Source organism: Phocoena sinus, chromosome 5 (assembly GCF_008692025.1).
Source record: "Phocoena sinus isolate mPhoSin1 chromosome 5, mPhoSin1.pri, whole genome shotgun sequence".
Lineage (NCBI taxonomy): Eukaryota > Metazoa > Chordata > Mammalia > Artiodactyla > Phocoenidae > Phocoena > Phocoena sinus.
In genome coordinates this window covers 37,082,460-37,103,689 of record NC_045767.1, presented here as the reverse complement: position 1 = coordinate 37,103,689, position 21,230 = coordinate 37,082,460, and the positions used below count along the sequence as shown (strand labels likewise).

The following is a 21,230-nucleotide window of genomic DNA, read 5'->3' as shown; positions in this document are numbered from 1 at the left end:
TAACACATATATATGGAATCTAAGAAAAAAAAAATGTCATGAAGAGCCTAGGGGTAAGACGGGAATAAAGGCATAGACCTACTAGAGAATGGACTTGAGGATATGGGGAGGGGGAAGGGTAAGCTGTGACAAAGTGAGAGAGTGACATGGACATATATACACTACCAAACGTAAAATAGATAGCTAGTGGGAAGCAGCCGCATAGCACAGGGAGATCAGCTTGGTGCTTTGTAACCACCTGGATGGGTGGGATAGGGAGGGTGGGAGAGAGGGAGACGCAAGAGGGAGGAGATATGGGAACATATGTATAACTGATTCACTTTGTTTTAAAGCAGAAACTAACACACCATTGTAAAGCAATTATACTCCAATAAAGATGTAAAAAAAATAAAATAAAATAACAGGTCTACCGCAGTTCTTTTCCTGTTTCTTCCATTTCTCGGTAAATTGGCAATTTCTGTAAACTGAGTTTCCTGGAATAGAGATGCACCTGCACTCCATAATGAGTGTGTGTGTATATATATATATATCCAGTGCCCTGCTGCCAAAATCACTTTCACCAGCAGAACATGTAATTACTTTACCTTATAAAGACCACTTGGTTTCCTGAGTCAAGACATCCTAAGTGAGAACCGAGCATCAGTAAAACTCTTTACCTGATGCAGATGGAATATGGATCTTAGTATGTGCCAGTATTCTTGTCGAAGGACCTGGGTTTCTCCACAACCACGCAAACAGATTAAGGCTGAGCCTGGAGCTTAAAGGTGCAGAGCTGACTTTATTTTATTATTTTTTAAAAATTTTTACTGGAGTATAATTGCGTTACAATGTTGTGCTAGTTTCTACTGTACAGCAAAGTGAATCAGCTATACATGCATATATATCCCCTCTTTTTTGGATTTCCTTCCCATTTAGGTCACCACAGAGCACTGAGTAGAGTTCCCTGTGTTATACAGTAGGTTCTCATTAGTTATCTATTTAATACATGGTATCAATAGTGTATATCTATCAATCCCAATCTCCTAATTCATCCCACCTCCCCCTCCCCCTCCCTCTTGGCAACCACAAGTCTGTTCTCTATGTCTGTTTTAACCACATGGGGTCTCTCTCTCTGATGCCACCTGTTGTCCTTTGGTTGCAGAGGCCATATGAAATCCACTCGGCCACCCCCATCGATGAGATCCTCAACATCTTCAAGGTGGAGCGTGTCCACTACTCCTCCACGTGGTGCAAGGGCATGGTCGCCCTGCTGAAGAAGGTAAGGGGGCAGCCGCCAGCCCACCTGGCCAGGGAGCTGGGCACTCAGTGCAGTAACAGGCAGACCAGCAGATTAAGGAATGAGAAAACAAATGGTGGGACAGTAGTGGAAATAATAAAGTCAGCGGTCCTCTAATGCCTCATCGTAAACACTCTCACCATCCCGCATCAAGATCACAAAGCCGCTGGACAAGGTGGCTTTTAGTCACGTCTGTGACAACAAAGCCCACAGGCTCTTTTCACTCCACAACAAGCTTCTAGTAATTAGAAATATTTAATGCATATAGCTTTTTAAAAATTTTACAAATCATCTTTTAACTCACTGACCTTTAAGACATTGGGCGTCTCCTGACTTTTCCTGGGAACTAGTAGTTGCTAGTAGAATAAAGCAGTGGTTCTCCAAGGTGGTTCCTGGACCAGCATCCCCCGGGAACTTGTTGGAAATGCGGATTCTCAGGCTCCACCCGCAGACCTGCTGAATCAGAAATGGTGGGGCAGGCCCTGTTGTTTGTGTTCTGATAAGCTCGAGTTCAGCATGGGCAGTGGGTCGTGGCGCCCTCCTTCTGAGGCTGGCATTCAGCTAAACTCACTCGGAATCCTCCGAGACACAGAGTCGAGCCTTGCATGTGGTCAGCACCAGTCACCTTTAATGAAGGAATTATGATGACGGCAGCCAGCACTGGTTGGGGGAATGTTATATGGGGGCTCTGCTCATTTAGTCCTTACATGCCCTGTGAGAGGAGTAGTGTCAGTGCCCCCATAGTAGAGATGGGAAAACTGAGGCTCGGGAAAGCAGATCATTCACTCACTGCCACAAGGCTGTTAGAGGCAGAGGAGGATTTAAATGCAAGCTCTCTGAACTCCAGATGTCAGCTCTTAATCCCTCCGAACTCTGTAGATGACTTAGGGAATTACTCATCAGTTAAATTGCTTTAGGGGAGATTCACCCCCTGGGTTTTAGACATCAGTGGTCCTTAACCAACTGCTGATTGGAATCACCTGGAAGCTCTACCCACCTGCCAACACCTCCACCTCCCACCCACCCATGGAGTCAGAGAGCTAACTGCTGTCCTAAACGGTGACCACCCGCCTCCACCGCCGCCCTGCCCTGGGCATTGAAGCGGCGTCTCTGTTTAAATCTGTACCCGTCATTCTGGGGACAGTTCCTAGAGAGAGGCCACCGTGATCAGCAGGTGCGACCCTGCCAGGTGCCCCTCCCATGGTGTGACTGTAGCCCACTCACTGCAGTGGCAGGTGGGAGCCGACTGGCAGGGGTCCTGATTCCAGCTCCCACCTGCCAGCAGCTGGGGGTGGCATCCTGCCTTGGTGTGTCCCAGGTCCTCATCCATCCCCTATGGGTCTCATCTGACTCATGAGCCAGAAGTGGAAGAGTTACCATTATCCTTCCTTCTTTCGGAGGAGGAAACATGCACAGCACAGCCAGCAGCTCAGCCGGGGCCACACTGCTACCGAGTAGCCCTCCCAGGGCTGGGCCCCGTCTTTCATTTTTAGCCTCAGTGTCCTTGCACCAGATAAGCTAGTGTTTTGAAAGCTGAAAACCCCTCTGGATGCAAGGTAATGTACGGCTATTTTTTTTCTTTTACTGCATCACCCCTTATTAGCAGAAACTCCATTTGAAGGGAAGCTAAAAGTTGACCCCTTGGCTACAAATGAGGCCATTCCATCAGACTGCAGAGGTCACCTCATAGCTGTCCAGGGAGAAATTTTATTATGCTTTTGTGCATCCCATTACCAAGCTGAAAGTCCTAAAACAAGGTGGCTAATTCTTTTTATTTTTAATTGGAAGCCTCTGCAGACCTCATTGAGAGGTGGCATGTCACAGGGTGCGAGTTCCCAAGGGGAGCAGGGCGGGCGAAAATCTAGTCCCTGTCCAAAGAGCCCATTGCTGGATGACCTTCCAGCAGCCTGACCCCTCCGTTCCTCCCTGGCTATAAAGAGATGAGTGTAGGTGATGCTTCCAACGCAGCAGCCCAAACAGGGCAGGACACTCATGGAACGCAGAAAGCAGGGGCACCTTCATTTTCCCAAGACTCCACCTTTGGATTCCCCCACAAACCTCGGTGGGGTGCACTGCCCAAGCGAGCACGTTTGCCCTTTACCTGCAGCTCCTGACCAAGGACCCCAAGAGCCGCCTGTCCAGCCTCGGTGACGTCCAGAGTGCACCCTACTTGGCCGACATGAACTGGGACGCGGTGTGGGAGAAGGCCCTGATGCCCGGCTTCGTACCCAATGTGAGTGAGGTCCTGTTCGATGGCATCCCGCCCTGTGCGGGGTCCCCCACCTGGGTGGGCAGGAAGACGCCAGAAGCTGTCCAGTGGGGCCCCTGCTGGCCACGGTCACCTGAGCACCAGAGGAATCACGTTTCACTGAGACTCAGGGTGGATTTGTACCTGATTTCCGAGGTCCACACGCAGATGCCTGCAGTTGTCCCCTCTGGCCACACTGTTCCTTAGCTCCATACCTGTGAACACAGTGCTTCCTCTTCCAGGAGTGCCTTTCTTGTCCACTTGGAAATCTCCTCCCCCTCCTTCCAGACAGCATAAAACGCAGCAAGTGGTCCACTGGAGGGTCTTGGTAACTGCCTTCTGGATAAGGAGGAAACTCAGTCATTGCCTCCTCTGGGACGTTTTCCCAGCCAGCCTCTCCATCCCCTAACCTGGAGTGGATCTCACCCTCCCTGGTTCCCCACTGGACAGGTGCCTAGGTCTGCGTTAGCGGTCAATAACGTTCTGTTGCGTGCATCCGCCATTCCCCGAGAGCTTCAGAGGGTGGGTTGGCTGACCTTCGCCTGAGAGAGATCCCAGAGCAATGGTTGACCCCAGAAGCTGCTAGAAGACCTCAATATGTGCTTGTCACCTGAGTATGGATCAGTTAATGATAATAGCCAATAGGGTTAAGCGTGTTCTAAAGCTTCACGTACATTATGTCATATACGCTTCACAACAGGGAGGGGGGCCCTGTTAGTAGTCTCAGCTTAAGTGAATAGCCTCAGGTTAAGCAAACTGCCCACGATTACTCAGTGAGAAATTGGCAAAGCCAGGGCTTGACCTCAGGCAGTCTGGATCCAGAGCCTCCATTGAAGGAAGGGAGGGAGGGAGGGAGGGAGAGAGGGAAGATAGATCAGGCCAGGAAAGACTTGGGCCTGGAATCTGACCTGCTCACTGGGAGAGGGAGAGTGGTGGGGGACAGATGTGCCACCAAGGGAAAGGGGACTATTAGTGGAGCCATAGAAGTTGGCGGTGTGAGGATCCCGGCGGGGCAGGTGGGGGAGTGCTGTCAGTACAGACAATCCCAGCGGGGACTGTTCTGCTGGGACCTCTCTCCAGGATGGAGAAGGGAAAGGGAAAAGAATGTAGTACTGCTCCCCAGCCTCACAGGTTCAGAGCACTTACCCTCATTTTACAGTTATGGAAACTGAGGGCCAGAGAGGTTGAGGGACTTGCTAGTGAGTGGAAAAGCCAGGCCTTGCCCCAGTTCTATCTGCAAAGCCCTGGTTCCTCCTCCTGTCCTGGCCACGGCAGGGCACTGGCTGACATCGAGAGGTGAGGCAGCCTGGCCAAGGCAAGTTTGATGGCAGGTAGCAAGACCCTCGCTTATAAGTTAGGGTTTAAGGCCGGGGCTCCCATGGGAGGCGGCTGGGACTGCAGGGCAGCAGAGGGAGTGGTCAGTCATTGCAGGCCTGCCATGGATCAGGAAGGACCCATTCTAGAAGATTTGCAAGCCCTATCTCAGTTAATCCTCATCAACCCACTGAGCCTGCTGCATTTTACACAGATGAGGAAACTGAGGCAGAGAGAGGTTATATGTCTCCCTCAAAGACACGCAGGTGAAAGGTGAGGCTGTAGGACTCAGTGGCAAGGCTGGCAGCCCCCCCACGGTTGTGCCTGGTCCCTCCCCTCCCTGGCCCCCATCCAATCAGGAACAGGGACACCTACTCAAGGACTCAATTCTCACTTGGCCCTACATGAAGAACTTTTTTAACTTGTTTAATCTTGCATGAGGGAGGAATGCTTATCCAGACTTTACAGATAATGAACTGAGTCCCAAAGAAGTTAAAAACTTGTTCAAGGTCAGAAAGCAGTAGAACTGGGTTGTTGGTTTTTCTGAGCACCTTCAGAGCCGTTGATGTTATAACCACCAGACTGCTGCCTGAGAGGGCCAGCATCCTGGGCTGGGTCTCAGGATGGAAAAGAGCCACCTGGGATAAGTCAGGGAGACCAATATTGCTCCTGACCAAAGTGGCAGGAGGCCAGCCTAGGGCAGGGCCAGGCCTGAGGGTCAGCTGGCTCTAGCTGCAGGAGAACAGGGAGCCAGGCTGGGGAACTGGGTAGATTTTGGCCAGAAATGGTATTTTTAAATGGAATTGTTAAAAATGATATTTATAGGAAAGGTAGTAATGACATGAGAAGGAGAGTATGAGAAAATAAGTGAAAAGAACAGATTGGAAAACTGAACTCAACCTCACGAAATGAACATACGTAAGGAGATCAAGGGAACCTGTGGATGTTAATAAGTGGGGTGTGCAAGGTGGGCGGGATTATGGGGATAAATGATGACGTGTGCAGCGAGGATGTGTCACTGTTCATTATCAGGAAGAAAGTGTAGCTGATGTATCCCATAGGAGTAGTTCATTGTTACTTGTTGAATGAATGATTGATAGAATGAATGGATGAACAAATGAACGAAAATACAATTCAATGGCACGGAACAAAGACAAACCGTGTTTTCTTTTCCATTTCCTTTCAGAAAGGGAGACTGAACTGTGATCCCACATTTGAACTTGAAGAAATGATTCTTGAATCCAAACCACTTCACAAAAAGAAGAAGAGGTTGGCAAAGAACAGGTCCAAAGATGGCACGAAGGACAGCTGTCCTCTGGTGAGTGCCGTCTCAGGAGCAGACCACAGGCAGAGAGGAATCCTATACTCCAGTGAATATGGTTGAGCTGCTTCTTAGCCAGATGGGGGGCTTGTCACTTTGCCCCACCAAATACGTTCATTTGCAGTCAATAAAATGCCTCCATCGAACAAGTGGTCTTTCATAGCAGGGCCCTGTGAAATCATCCCTGTAGAGGGACATATCCGTGCTCTCGTCATTCACATTAGCCCTGTTCCTAGCGCAGGAACCTCCGTATCTGTTAGCAAGAGCAGAAGAAATGATGCTGAGCGACACCAGCGCTGTTCCGAGTAGCCCCCAGCACCCTCTGCAGAGGTTTTATACTGTGGAGGCACCCAGGGCCACACTCTGTGGGCCACCGCATTAATTTTCTAGGCTGCCAACACAAAGTATCACACACTTGGTGTCTTAAAACAACTGAAATGTGTTCACACAATTCTGGAGGCCAGAAGTTCAAAATCAGGTATCGACAGAGCTTTGCTCTCTCCAAAGGCTATAGGGAGGGTCCCTCCTTGCCTCTTGCAGCCTCTGGCGGTGGCCAGCAGCCCTTGACATCCCTTGGCTCGCGGCTGCATCACTCCCATCTCTCCCCCCGTCTTCACGTGGCGTTTTCCTCTCTGTGTCTTCACACGGCCCTTTTTTAGGGACACCCATCGTTAAATGTAGAGCCCACCCTGCTCCAGGATGACTTCAGCTTATCTAGTTCCATCTACAAAGACCCTGTTTCCAAATAAGCTCACATTCACCAGTCCAGAGGGTTAGGACTTCAACATGTCTTTTAAAATTTTATTTTTTATTTTTTATTGAAGTATGGTTGATTTACAATGTTGTGTTAATTTACGCTGTACAGCAAAGTGATTCAGTTATACACATATGTACATTCTTTTTCATATTCTTTTCCATTATGGTTTATCACAGGATATTGAATATAGTTCCCTGTGCTATACAGTAGGGCCTTGTTGCTTAACCATCCTGTATATAATAGTTTGCATCTGCTAATCCCAAACTCCCACTCCTTCCCTCCCCCTTGGCAACCACAAGTCTGTTCTCTATGTCTGTGAGTCTATTTCAGCTTTGTAGATAGGTTCATTTGTGTCATCTTTTAGATTCCACACGTAAGTGATAACATACAGTATTTGTCTTTCCCTTTCTGACTTGCTTCACTTTGTATGATAATCTCCAGGTCCATCCATGTTGCTGCAAATGGCATTATTTCATTCCTTTTCACGGCTGAGTAGTATTTCATTGTATATACACAAATCTTCTTTATCCATTCCACAACATACCTTTTTGGAGGACACAATTCAACCCACAACTGCCCCTTCCTCCATCAAAATATATTAAAAATTGCAATGCAGGATTACATTGGTAGGAAGATGAATAGAACTTTCAATTTGAAAAATTCATTTTTTTCAGCTTACTTGAAAAGAAATTAAAACATCTTTGTAGCCCCTAAAAGTATCGTGGAGCCTAGGCCAGTGCCTGCAGAGCCCAATGCAGAAGTTGGCCTGGGAAGGGCTGGGTGTGTGTACGTAAGGGCACACAAGGGTGTGGGGTTCCTGCACAGGCATGCAGTGTACATTCGGCATCCAGGAAGCCTCTGAGACGTGTATTACAGAGCATCCGTGGGACGGGTGGTCCTTGGCACCTGTTCCTGAAGAGATTGAGCACCTTTGCACGCTGGCCTGAAATTTCTCCCTCTCCCCACCATGCTTCTTAATTAGGACTAACGAACATTCAAGTGATCAGGAAACCAAGGTCATGATTTTCAATTCCTATTCCGTTTTAACATGGCTTTTAAATTGGATTTAATGGCTTAAAATGGAGAAAAGCATCTCTGTCTGCCAGCCCCCCTCCCCACCCCCGGGGGCACAGCCGCCGCTACAATCAGGGCTGCTCCAGCCGCTTTGATTGTCCCCAGCCCCATTTAGATCAGTCTCTGCTCGTCCTCACTCCCTGGTTGATGCTTCATCCCTTACAGTCCCCTCTCTGTGCTCTTTGACAGAATGGACACCTCCAGCAGTGCCTGGAGACAGTGCGGAAAGAATTCATCATATTCAACAGAGAGAAGTAAGTCCACCACCAGCATCTGCTGGGCAGAGCCCTTCCAAGGGCAGAAAGTCTCCCTGGGGGAATCGGGGTCCCTGGCCCCCCATGAAGCCAGCCACGACGCTGGAAGGGAAACAGCAGGTGGACGCCGTTGTTCTAATCCTGCCTCTGCCATGTGGCCCGAGCAAGGCACTAACTTCACCTCTCTGGGCCTCAGGGTGTTCATGTGAAGTGGGGCGGCCACAGGAGGACCAAGCCGGCACACAGGATGCTGGCGCAGAGGGGCAGGCCTACAGATGGTTACGCGCCCAAGCTCTGGAGCAGACTTGCCCGGGATCAAGTCCTGGCTCTTCCGCTGCCAGAGTGACCTAAGGCAAGTCACTTAACGTCACTGAGCCTCATTTTCAGCAGTGACAAAGTGGAAATCACTCCCTTGCCGTGTGTTTGTTGTAAGGCTAAATGAGGCTGTTCATACAACACCTGGCATGGTAGGAGTCCTCGTGAAAAGGGTTACTATTATTGTTGTTATTGCCACTGTTCTTGTTATTATTTGATGGGGTGAGGTGGTGTGGACAGTGCTAGGACCCCAGCATCATGGGCTGGCAGGAGATAGGATGACGCTGAGTCGGGAGGGGCGAAGCTGGGGTCGGACCTGGCCGCATGACTGCCCTTACAGCAGTCGCGGAAGCAGAGGCTCAGGCTTGGTCCCAGCTGACGTTACTATCTGGGGGCTCATCCGTCTGTGCCTGATGAGTTAGAGCAGAGGCTTGGGCAGCCGTGGGCTCATGCAGCAGGAGCTGAAACCCTGTAGGCAGGACTGACAGCACATCAGCCCCATTTGGCCAACACTCAACTAGGCCTTGGGCTTGCGGAGATGATGGGATGCGCTTCCCTACCTCCAGGAGGGCCAGATGGACACGTGCCAGGCTGGCCCTTAGGCGTTCACCAGTGTTCCACCATTTTCAGCTTATAGCAGGTGACAGCAGCACTGGGGATGCATGATATGGAAAACGGCAGCCCAGGCGTGGCTCCGACAGCAGATGCCAGGCTCAGCCTGGGTGTCAGGGAAGCTTCTGGAGCCACCATGCCCGGCTGAGTCCTGACGGGCGAGGAGGGCAAGGCGTGGAGTTCCAGGAGTGAGGACAGTGCCCAGAGAACGAGACGGCCTGGCAGACACAGGGACCAGTGGCTGTTGAGGAAGTTTGTATTCCCTAAGCATGCATGGAGGGTGGAGCACCACGAGGTGAGGGCCCCGGGGCAGAGTTGTTTGGGTCGGGGGGGCAGGGTGGGGCTCCATTCCCAGTGGGCACTGGGGGAGGTGAAGGAGACTGCAGCCTGTCATTTATCCTGGTCAGCTAAAGCTCTAGGGCTGGTGGATGCCCAGGTTAGCCCAGACACACACACCAAGCTGGGCAGCAAGCCTCACCCACTGCGGGACTACGTCCTTGGTCCCAGCAGAACGGGAAGTGCCTCTGTAACACAGCGCGTCAGACTTGGGACGGGGCGGGGGGCGGAGGGATACTGACGTGGTGAGCGGTTTCAGAGCTCATCACAATTTCCCGGCGGTCCTGCCTGCTCTGAGGCTCATGGTCCCCTCCCAGCGGTAGACACCCAGTCCTGGGAACTTGCGCTCAAACCAGCTTGGGCACTTTGGGCCAAAGTGATGGTGGGCTCCAGGCAACCTTGCCTCAGGTCCTTTATCAGTTCAGGCATGTCTGAAGGGTCCTCAGAGAGCGCCTGGATGGCAAATGTGAGCCTGTGAAAAGGCAGAGGGGTGACGGACCCGAGCGGAGAGCAGTCACATTTCATATTGTGCCGCGTGCCAGAAGATGCTTCAATCTAGAATCCGAAGAATCCAAGTTGTTTCCCCTTAAAAGAAGATGAACATGAGATATCCGTCCTTGTGTTGTTAGGGGTTGCATCTGGCTGCTTTTAGCAGAAATCTAACTATGTAGTGGCTTCGACCAATTAGATGTTCTTTCTCACATGGAAAAGTGAATGGATAGGGCTTCCCTGGTGGCGCAGTGGTTGACCGTCGACCTGCTGATGGAGGGGACGTGGGTTCGTGCCCCGGTCTGGGAAGATCCCACATGCCGCAGAGCGGCTGGGCCCGTGAGCCATGGCCGCTGAGCCTGCGCGTCCGGAGCCTGTGCTCCGCAACGGGAGAGGCCACAGCAGTGAGAGGCCCGCGTACCGCAAAAAAAAAAAAAAAAAAAAAGAGTGAATGGATAGGGAAATGTAGTAGGATCGCCCAGCCGTGCTGAGAACCCCTTTGAGAGTTGTGGTCATGGATTTGAAGTGAGGCTGGCACTGTTAACAGAGGGAGGGTGGAAGTCATTTTCCAATGGAGGCTGCGGGGTCAAGGACCAGCATATGCAAAAGCAGGAGGCAGGAAAGAAGATGGCCTGTAAGGGGAGATGTGCATGGGTTTCACCGAGGTTCCTGCTGTTTCATCCCTGCCTCTCTGTTCACCTCAGGTGCTCCCCCGTGGCTCTGAGGCTATAGGCTACCTGTCAGAGCAGGTGTGCTGGGAGCAGTGCCTTTCCCCCAGCCTCTCCCCACCCACCATATAAAACTATCCAGGTGGACGGCTTGGTGTCTGGATGCTGTCTGAGCATCACGTCAACCCCTCCATGTCAGACCCCATCCCTGCTCCACAAAGTACATGGGAAGGGAGCCACACTGCATCTACCCATAACCCTCTCTGCTGCGGTTTCTCATCTACAAAAGTGCCTGTGAGAAGTCAATTCATGAGGCATGATCTGCCCCAAAGCAAGAGATTTCCTTTTAAACCAAGAAAAAAAAGTCGGCGCTATTCATCCTGCACGTCTTTCTGCAATCCTGTTTTTGAAGCACCTGCTGTGTTGGCATTTGAGTAGCTGGAAAATTAAGTCAAGTACCTTCTTTCCGACCTCAGACATGTGGCCAGTGGGGTGACAGTAGGGGACGCCAAGACGCCGAGCCAGGCTTCCCTTCATGCTCCGCTGGGACCATGCTGCCCCTCCCTGCCTCCCTCCAGCAGTTCTGTTTCCTTTCATTCTCTGCACGCCCGGCCGTCAAAGTGCAACAGACTGGTCCTGCTCCATGTACCGCTGTTACAGGCCTTGTCTCTGCAGAAGGCTCTGTAAAGAAGAACCAGACGGAAGTGCCACAGTCACAGGGGGTCATGTCGGAATCTCCCGGGGGGTTGTTAGCATTTAGAATTGCTGCACCTGTTACAGGTTGAACTATGTCTCCCCCACCAAAAAAAAAGATATGCTGAAGTTCTAGCCACCAGGACCTTAGAATGCGACCTTTTTTAGAAATAGTGTTGTTGCAGATATAATTAGTTGAGATGAGGTCATATTGGGGCAGGGGACCCTTGCCTGGTGTCCTAATATGACTGGTGTCCTAATAAGAAAAGAGACACAGACTCAGGGAGAAGACTGTGAAAATGGCGTCAGGGATTGGAGTGATCCACGTGCAAACCTAGGAAAGCCAAGGATGGCCCACAGCCAACAGAAGCCAGGAGAGGGGCCTGGAACAGATTCTCCCTCAAAGCCTCCAGAAGGAACAAACCCTGCCAACACCTTAGTTTCAGATTTCTGGCCTCCAGACTGTGAGATAGTACATTTCTGTTACTATAAGCCACCGAGCTGGTGGTACCGTGTTACAGCTCCCCAGCCCCGCACCCAGGAAACCAACACGGTGTGCTTCTGAATCAGAAGCTGAGAGAATGGGCCTGGGGATCTGCGCTGTAACATGTTCTTCCAGTCGTTCTGATGAGAATTTCTGCAGGAGACCAGAGTGCCCAAACCGTGCATCCTCCAGTTGGTTCTGGACTGAGTCATGAGAATTCCCCATCTAAAACTATCTCCGAGGACAGAGGGAATGAAAAGTGCCCAACGAACTGAGAAGGTATCTTGAGACCACACAACGAGGCAGGCAGCTCCATAAAGTACAGTTGTGAAGTTTATTGCGGGTAACTTACATGCAGATTGGATGGGGCATATGGCAATCTGGAGGCATCGGCAGCTGCACTCCGCACCTCCGAGGGACCATCACAATTTTATAGTTAACCTAGGGTATGGGGGTAAGTGCTTGGAGACGGGGATCGCATTCCTAAGTCAAGGCCTTATCTGATTTATGATGGGTGGGTGCCAGGAATATGTCAGCGAAGGTCTTTATCATTATTTGGAGACTACCTGGACCTCATGATCATTAAACAATATCTATTCATTACAAAACCACTGACGACAGAGAAGAGATTTACTACACAGTACAGTCCTAGGTAGGGTCAGTGGAAGGACAGGAGGAAATGAACAGGCCCAAGATGGCGTCAGTTATGCTAACAGCCATACACACTGCAAACCTTCCAGCCCTCTTTCTCCTTTGCCCTGGATCATTCACCTGCAACTTCGAGCCCTCGTGGGTGGAAGAATACTGCTGAAGGCTCTAACCGCCCCAGCATAACTACCTACCTCTTGCACGGGCCAGGTGCACTTCCTCAACTAGAAAAAAACTCTTGGACAGAGAAAAAGCTCCCCTCCCTCCGTGGGATGAGGAAGCTGTCATAGGCATGAAGTGCCAAGGGGACATGGGCCGGGCATCTACTGTGGCAGCTCCCATAGAAGGTTCTCACTCAGCCCTTTGACAGATATATTATATCCTGACCTGAGACTTGGGGTCATGGAAGTGGATCCAGCAGGACCATGTCCTCAGGATGCTTGAAGCCTGCAGGGGAGATGGTGGGATGCAGACATTCTTAGGCCGCTGTGCAAACGCGGAGGAGATGCCCTAGGTCTGACCTCTCTGGACTTCAGTTTCTAAACAGAGAACAAGATTAAAATTAGCACTGCCTAATTTTCTGGAAATGCAGCTATTATTGGTTAATGGTCTCAGCTGGCAAAAGGCCACTGAGCCAGGTGGAGCATCTGCTTCCAGGGACTGGTCGGGGCTTCCAGGGCCTGGGCAGCTGAGCTTCCATTAGTTTGAGAAGTGCACTGTGGGGCTTGTCCTCCTATTTTGACCAAAGATCCGAGCAGGGGTGATTTTTCCAAAAAGTCTTTTCAATAGCATTTGACAAAGTTTTGCAGGATAAAAAGCCCCTGGTGCGAAAGGAGTTTGAGGAGGTGAATTTTCTATCTGCTTCCTCTCTTAAAGAAATAAAAATATTTAAAAGCACATTTAAGCTACCTTTGGAGCCCTTGAAAACATTACATTTTAAAAATCGAACACTGCACATGTTATGTTTAATAATATTATTAACAGTAACTGTACATGATTTTTTGGGTTTAGATCCTGTTCCTTTAATCCAGGGCTTTTCAACCTCAGCTCTGTTGACACTTGATGACTATTGACATCAATTCTTTGATGTGGGGACAGTCCTGTGCATTGTAGTATGTTTAGCAGTATCTGTGACCTCTATTCATTAGATATCAGTAGCACCTCCATAGCTGTGACACCAAAAATGACCCCGGGCATTGCCACATGTTCCCTGGCAAGCAGATCACCCCCAGTGGAGAACCATTGCCCTAATCCTTACTCATCACATTTTCCTGAGGTACTTATTATTATTATTAATTATTCTGAAGCTCTTGCAGCTCTTACTTGGAAGATGAAGGACTTGAACTCACTTCTTCCATCTGCTGGATTCTGGGCTCTTTCAAAAACTCAAATTTCATGAAAACTCAAAATCAAGAAATCACACAGGAATCAGGGCCCTCTGTCCATTTCACTTGGTTCTCCATCAAAGGAAGTTTCAGCCAGGTGGAAAAGGGTGACTGATATTGACATATCAATCTCAACCAATAAAAGATAGGAGCCTTGGTTTTCAGTCAGCCAAGGGAGACACGCAGACCCTGACAGATCGCCCCGAGTGTATACAACCCCGTTGCCCCGAGCAGTAAAGCACATGCTCTTACTGGGCTGCTCAGACTTAACTCATTTAAAGACCCATTTTACTTTCCCTTCAATCGGTTTTCTCTAGTAAAAAAGAGGTACCCTAATTTTTTATGTGAATATTTATAGGCCTTACGTGAAATGAGGCTATGTGTAAATTTGAAAATTATAAATAGGGCCTAATGTTCTGTTTTAGAATAAATGATGGTGGTGGTGGTGGTGGTGGTGACATTCCCACCAACAGTGTAAGAGAGCTACCTTTTCTCCACACCCTCTCCAGCATTTGTTGTTTGTAGATTTTTTGATGATGTCCATTCTGACTGGTACGAAATGACATCTCATTGTAGTTTTGATATGCATTTCTCTAATGATTAATGATGTTGAGCTCTGAGCACGTTTAAGGTAGGAAGATCTAAGCTATGATCGGTAGGTTAGGTATGTTAAATGCATTTTTGACTTTTAGGATATTTTCGACTTACAAGGGCTTTATTGGGATGTGTATATATATGTGTGTGTTTGTGTATGTATATATATATGTATGTGTATATATGTTTATATGTGTGTGTATATATATATAAAAAAAACACATACCTAAGTCCCATAGCTTAACCTACACAAATCGTGGCTCTAGGAGTCTCGAGAGGAAGATACCAGCATAAATGGTGAATTCTCTGAGACTACCATGGCTACAAGGGATGAAAACAAAAAGAAAACAGCTTCAGTGAAATGGAAACTTACTGCAGGACTCATGCAGCCACAGAAGTGCTGGAATGCAATGTGATCCCAAAGTAACTGGGACGGGGGCCAGGAACCTTGCCTGAACTCACTCCTTCCTCCTTCCGGTGATTTGTTTTTCTCTGCACATCAAAGTCATTTTCTTTTATTGTAAACCAGTTCTTTCTACACACTGAGCTCCTGAGTCTCCCAGCTCTGCCACCAAACTCAAGAAAATAGATAAAACAGGGAGTTGAGGAAAGACAAGAAGGAGAATGCTTTCCTGATCTCAAATTCGAGTACCCCAGGGAATGACTCTGATTGGTCAGGTGCTAGTCCCTGGACCAATCAAATCTGGCCATTGGAGAACTCTGGCTGGTGCTGATTGGGTCATGTGTCTGCCCTTAGGCCAATCAATAGCTGTGAGAGGGAGGTAAGATTTATAAAATCACTAGAAAGGCAAAATGATGGTGGTCCACTCCACTTGGAAAGTAAGGACGATAGCGTAGGGTAAATAGAGCCCAGGAGAGGAAGGAATAGGGAGTGACAGATGTTGAGGTCTGGGGAAGGTTAATAAAGAAATGGCAGGTGGTCCCTCTTGGCTTTCTGTCTGACCTCCTCCCTTCCTCTGGGCAGGTAGAACGTGATAACTGTACATGGATGGGACGGGGGGATAGGGGACAGGGAGGGCTGGCTGCCCAGGCATGGAAGTACCGGCCCCAAAGTGGACACCAATTCAGGTCCCTTGGCCATCAAAGAGTTCATTTCAATCTGCAGCCCCAGGGTTTTCCCATGGTTACTCTCTGGCCCAGAATTGGACTGAGGCCATTATTCACCCACAGACCAGTGTCTGAATCTCCAGAACCCCTCTCTGAACCTAAAGAGGCACAAACTCCCAATCTTGGCGGCTTACAACAGCAAAGGTCTGTTTCCTGTTCATGGCAGGTTAGCTGGGGGGTGCTGCTGCCATGTCACCATCCCCATCATTCCAGGATGCAGACTGAAGGAGCATCTCTGGAACATTGCCGTGAGACTGACAGAGGGAAAGAGACTTCAGGAGGGTCTTGCATCGGCAATGCTCCAGCCTGATGGTAGCATTTCTACTCACACTCACGGGCCAGAACTGGTCACATGGCCGAACCCAGCCCCAGAGGAGCCAGGAGGTGCAATCTTGCTGCGTGCCCAGAGAGGGGCAAATCAGAATGTTTGGTGAACACCATTAGCGGCTACCTGTCCATCAGGCCCCCAACCCACAGAAGTGAGGACCCAGCAAGTCTCATCCTTAAGCCAGCTCAGACATAAAAGCTCAGCTTCACCTCTAAATCTAGAGAGAAATCTACTAGTGCCAGTGTATAGGGAGGATCACTTAGTTGGGAAGATGGGAAGAGCCAGGTCCTCCATTTGAGCCCGGGGCTCCCCTCTGAAAAGCTGTGTGACCTACCACCAGTTCCTCATCCTCTCTCATCCTTTTCTCACCCTCAGAATGGGTGCTGTTAATTCTTATCTGGAAGGGTGGGTGTAGGTATTAAATGAGGAGGTGCTGAGTGAGGATGAACTCATCAAATCTCAACCCCTATCACTCAGAAACCGGGGCTGCCATCCCTTCAATTTTCCCAGAGCTCATCCATTTGCAAAGGGGTATATAGAGAGGATGCTCAGTAAAATAATCCCCTACAATTTGCTATATCACACCCATGCCATAGCTGACGCCATCCTAAGACTCCCTCAAATAGGTTTTGCTTCAGGCAAAGCCGATAAAATAGACAGAATTGTAATGCTTCTGGCCAAAGGCTGTTACTGAATTTGTGAGATAAGTATTGCATACAAGGTGGTCTTCCCAATAAGTGATGAGGTTTGAAAGCGGAACAGCCAGTTATACTGAGTTTTTACTTAAGGAAGAGACACCTCATGGGAGAGCAGAAACATGTTGTATCAGTCAGAGTTGCAGAGGAAACACTCCAAGGATAATTTATTTTCAAAGGACACTTTACAAAGGTGTGGCTGTAAGGGCGTCATAGAAGCTTGTGCAGTGAACTGGGGCTTCGGAGAAGGCAAGGTGTTCCCACCCGGTGGGTGACAGAGAGGAGGAGAGGGAGGTCGTCCAGGGAGAAGGCTACCTTGATTAGAGCAGCGACCTTCCGATGTTCCCAGCAGCCCCAGGTGACAGTGCAGGAAAGGGGCTGGGGACCTGATGCCCAAACTTGACTGCCCTTACTCCTGATTTCTGCCAGAGCTCCCCATGGGCCAAGCCCAGCTGGAAGCCCAAAGAGCTTGGGAGCTTTTGATACAATTCCTACAAGTCGGACTCCCAAGCTGGAGAGCAGGCAGGGAGTGGGGCAGGGTGGACCTGGGGGACGATGGAAGATGGATGATGGAGGTCCAGGGGGCTTCTAAGAATTGAAGGAGTGTCCCATGAGAGAGAAATTAGAATCAGCTGAATAATTCCGGGAAGCACAACAAAGGCCAACGGGGAGGAGCTCTCAGGCAGCAGATTTCTCAGTTGAAATTCTATATGAAGGAAAAGTTTCTAAGGATTTGAGCAGTTCCCACATGAAATGGGCTATCTTGAGAGGTGGGCAGTGGGGTTTGGGTTAAGACTGGCTGGCTCTCTGCTAGGGATGCTGGAGGCGGGATTCCTGCAGTGTACAAACAATTAGACCAGGTGACTGTTTGCTTTCTTCTCTTCAGTATCCACCCCCTGTCCCCAAACAGACAACCATTCTTCAATTTGGAGTGTTCCCTTTCAGAACTTTCTGGTAACTTCGACTCTGGTTTTTATTAACCATAGAGAAGCAGTGTACATAACAGCTTCAAGCATAGCCTCTGGAATCAGACTGCCTGGTTTTGAATCCTGATCCATGCTAGCTTTGTGACCTTGGGCCTCACACTACTGCCTCAGTTTTTCTCATCTGTAAAATGGGGTACTAAAATCTACTCCATATGAAGGATTGTTGTAAAGACCAGTGAGTTAACAGATGTTAAGCGCTTAACAGCCCCCCTACACAATCAGTCGGCACTGCCCAAGTGTTTGCTAGTAACATTAATTATGCACAAAATTATCAGACCAATACAGTACTGTATCAATTAAGTGCCACATCAAACATCATTTTGCCTTAATTCTTTAACGAACTCTTACGCATACACACAAAATAACAACCTATCAACTCCCTTGGCCACAAGAGAAAAAGCTCCATGCATGTTGACTCATGCAATCTGTTGTCCACGAGGGCTGTGAGCTCGCCAGTTCTAATGGTCATCCAATTTTTGTCCAGCTAAGACATCCTTTTACTCCATTTAATTGAGACTGGCATCCTTCCCCCCTCGGTGTGTTGAAACAGAGCCTGCCAACCTGTGCAAACAGGCTGCTGATGAGGGGTGGAAACCTGGCTGGGCATTTATCCCTGCATTCACCCACCCAGCCTTCCAACACATACTGACTGTGCACCAGCCCCAGGCTGGTCGCTGTGCCGGCTGCCGTGCAGCCACAGACGGCTTTCGGTGTCCCTTGCCCAGAGGAGGGGAGACCAGTAACCAGGCTGGAGACCCAGTTCCAGTTGCCATTTCCATGCCCAGCCTTCCCTGGTTTACAGGCCCCTCTGGACCCCACCATGACTTGTGGGGCTGGATTCCCTCCCCATGAGCCTATTGTCCTGTTTCACCCATTTCTGGGTCCTGACTCTCAGCCACTCTGTGTGTACCCCCTTCCAGTACCCTCCTCTTCTCCAGGTCTTCAGCCTTGATCCCCCAGAGCGAGGCCTGCAGAACCATCTGTGGGGGCCTCCTTGCTGGGAGACATTCATCAGAACTGTGGCAGGAAGTTAAGCTTTACTTACCGATCCTCAGTTTCTCCATCTGTGAAATGGGGGTGTCCCCACACTGCAATCATCATCATAAAAATCGTTGCCCTTTATAAAGTGCCTGTTACAGGGCAGATGGATACTATGCATTAGTTCACCTTCTCCTTTAAAGAGGTGGTGCTGTGGCCATGTTACAGGTAAGGAAACGGGCTTCAGGAAGCTGGGTAAGTTCCCCCAGGCCCCTCAGCCAGTCATGGCAAAGGTGGGATCCTGATCAAATTCTGTACAGCTCCAAATCCTGCCTTCTCCCACCATGCCACACTGCCACGCCACGACTCCACACAGTCCAGGAGACATACAACCAGTGAAATGACGTGAATAGGTGTGACGGCACTTGAAATGTTTCCCATTTTTAAAGCACACAGCACAAAGGAAAGCTGGTCATCACCCTGGAACAGGAGGCCAGGCCGCACCTAGGGTTTGATGTTGCAGATCAATGTTGGTATGAAACTGATTCCATCCTCGGGGTGTGAAATAGCTTGATTTGAAATTATGTGATTGCTAACCATTTTCTTTTAGTCCTATGTAGTGCTTTGCCTTTGAAAAATGCCTCCAGCCCAAATTATTACAAATTTTAATGGGTTCCATTCTTGTTAATCAAGGGTCTCCATCACAGGGCACTTCCTTCTGGAATCTAATGCTTGAGTTTGGGACGTTGAGAGCATTCACATCCATCCCTCAGAATTCTGGTCACAAAGCTGACAATTAATTTGATAAAGTGGCTGAGACCTGCCATCATGGAGATAACTAGCCAGTTTGCTTCCGTAGACTTGGGCTATGTCTAGGAAGATATGTAAAATCCTTTTTCGTTTCCTCCTGAATTATAGATAACTAGGCTCTGGGCTAGTCATGGAAGTGAGCTCTCGGGGCCAACCATATGGTTTCATATCATTGTCTTGGTTCGTGGGTTCCTACTTGAGCAAACTGAGACTTTCTAATTCCTTCAGAGTGTGGAAAAATCATTCCATGCTACCTTCCTTCCATATCCAGATTGAAAGGCATAAGAGTCAGTGGAAAGGGCAGGGGTCTTGGAGACAGAGAGCCCTGGGTTTGAATCTAGCCTCCCAAAGTTACACGGCTAGTAAGTGGCAGACCCAGGGATAGAACCAGACAGCCTGGCTCCAAACCCAGGCCTTGAATGCCAAGCCATACTGCTTCCTTCCAGGAAAGACTTCATCACAGTGAATGTTCACTGTTTGCTCTCTGTCCTGCTCCCCAGCCCCTTCAACTGTGAGCCTGGAACATAGAACCTGGCACACGGATAGTGCTGGTAAAAGGGATGAGTGGAAGGATAGGGGAGTGAATGGGTGGGTGGGCATTGAGCAGATGGGAGGGTGGCAGTGATGAATGGAAATATGGGAGTAGATGGATGATTGGATGGGCAGAAGGGTGGTGGATGGAGGGATAGATGGGTGGATGGATACTAGATGAACAGGTGATGTGAGGTAGCTGTGTGGGTGGATGGGTAAATAGGGGGTCTATGGGGGGAATCAATGGATGGGTGGATAGTGAATAGATGAAATGGATGGTAAGTGGATACTTGGATGATGAGTAGAAGGGTAGATGGAGGGATGTATCGATGGATGGATGGATAATGAATGGTTGAGGTAAATAGATAGGTATCTGTATAGAGGTACATGGGTGGGTAGGTGAATAAGTAAGTGAGTAAGGGGAGGTCAGTTAGGTGAGTAGGGGTGGACAGGTGGGGGTGGGGTGGGACAGATGGACATATGGATGGATGATGGTTGGATGGATGGGGTAGATGAATAGGGTAAGCAAATGAATGAATATATGGATAGGTGGATAGAAAGTGAATGGGTGGGTGGATGGTGGCTGGATGCTAAATGGTTGGTAGTAGGTGGGAATGCAAATGTAGTGGGAAGAATGCAGGTTTTGGAGCCTCCCAGAACTAGATTCGAATCCAGTTGTGTAAGCCCGTGGATGGATGCGTGGATGTCTAGAGAGGGGTCCATCCTTCTGGATTCTGCCTTCTCACACTGCACCTGGTGGTAAGTTACAAGGCGCATGACTCACACCTCATTTAGACACCACTCTAGGCCTCCAGTACCCATGGTCATAGTATTCTTACGAATACTTATGACCCTCCATAGAGGAGGGGAGACTTGAAACAGCTGGTTCTACTCTTTTTTAAAAAGAATATCTTATTCCTTTATTTTGGCTGTGTTGGGTCTTCGTTGCTGTGCGCAGGCTTTCTCTAGTTGCGGTGAGCGGGGGCTACTCTTCATTGCGGTGCGCGGGCTTCTTACTGCGGTGGCTTCTCCTGTTGCAGAGCACGGGCTCTAGGCGCACAGGCTTCAGTAGTTGTGGCTCATGGGCTTAGTTGCTCCACGGCATGTGGGATCTTCCCGGACTAGAGTTTGAACCCGTGTCCCCTGCATTGGCAGGTGGATTCTTAACCGCTGCGCCACCAGGGAAGCCCCTGGTTCTACTCTTTGAAATAGCTCTGGCCAGAAGGAGGAGCTGAAGTGGCTGAAACTATCCAGCTCCAGAAAGGACTCTGGTCCACCATGCAGTATTGTTTTTACTTTCTGTGAC

At 49.3% G+C, this 21,230-nt stretch overlaps 1 protein-coding gene across 1 annotated transcript in view; it reads left to right on the top strand.

The window, feature by feature from the left end:
• Positions 1-21,230, top strand: part of STK32B (serine/threonine kinase 32B) — a 356,081-nt gene that overhangs the window by 330,360 nt on the left and 4,491 nt on the right. Inside the window, exons 8-11 of the mRNA XM_032631757.1 lie at positions 1,142-1,258; positions 3,384-3,509; positions 6,025-6,156; positions 8,180-8,244. Of these exons, the coding sequence (XP_032487648.1) occupies positions 1,142-1,258; positions 3,384-3,509; positions 6,025-6,156; positions 8,180-8,244 (440 nt within the window). The remainder of the gene's footprint in view (positions 1-1,141; positions 1,259-3,383; positions 3,510-6,024; positions 6,157-8,179; positions 8,245-21,230) is intronic.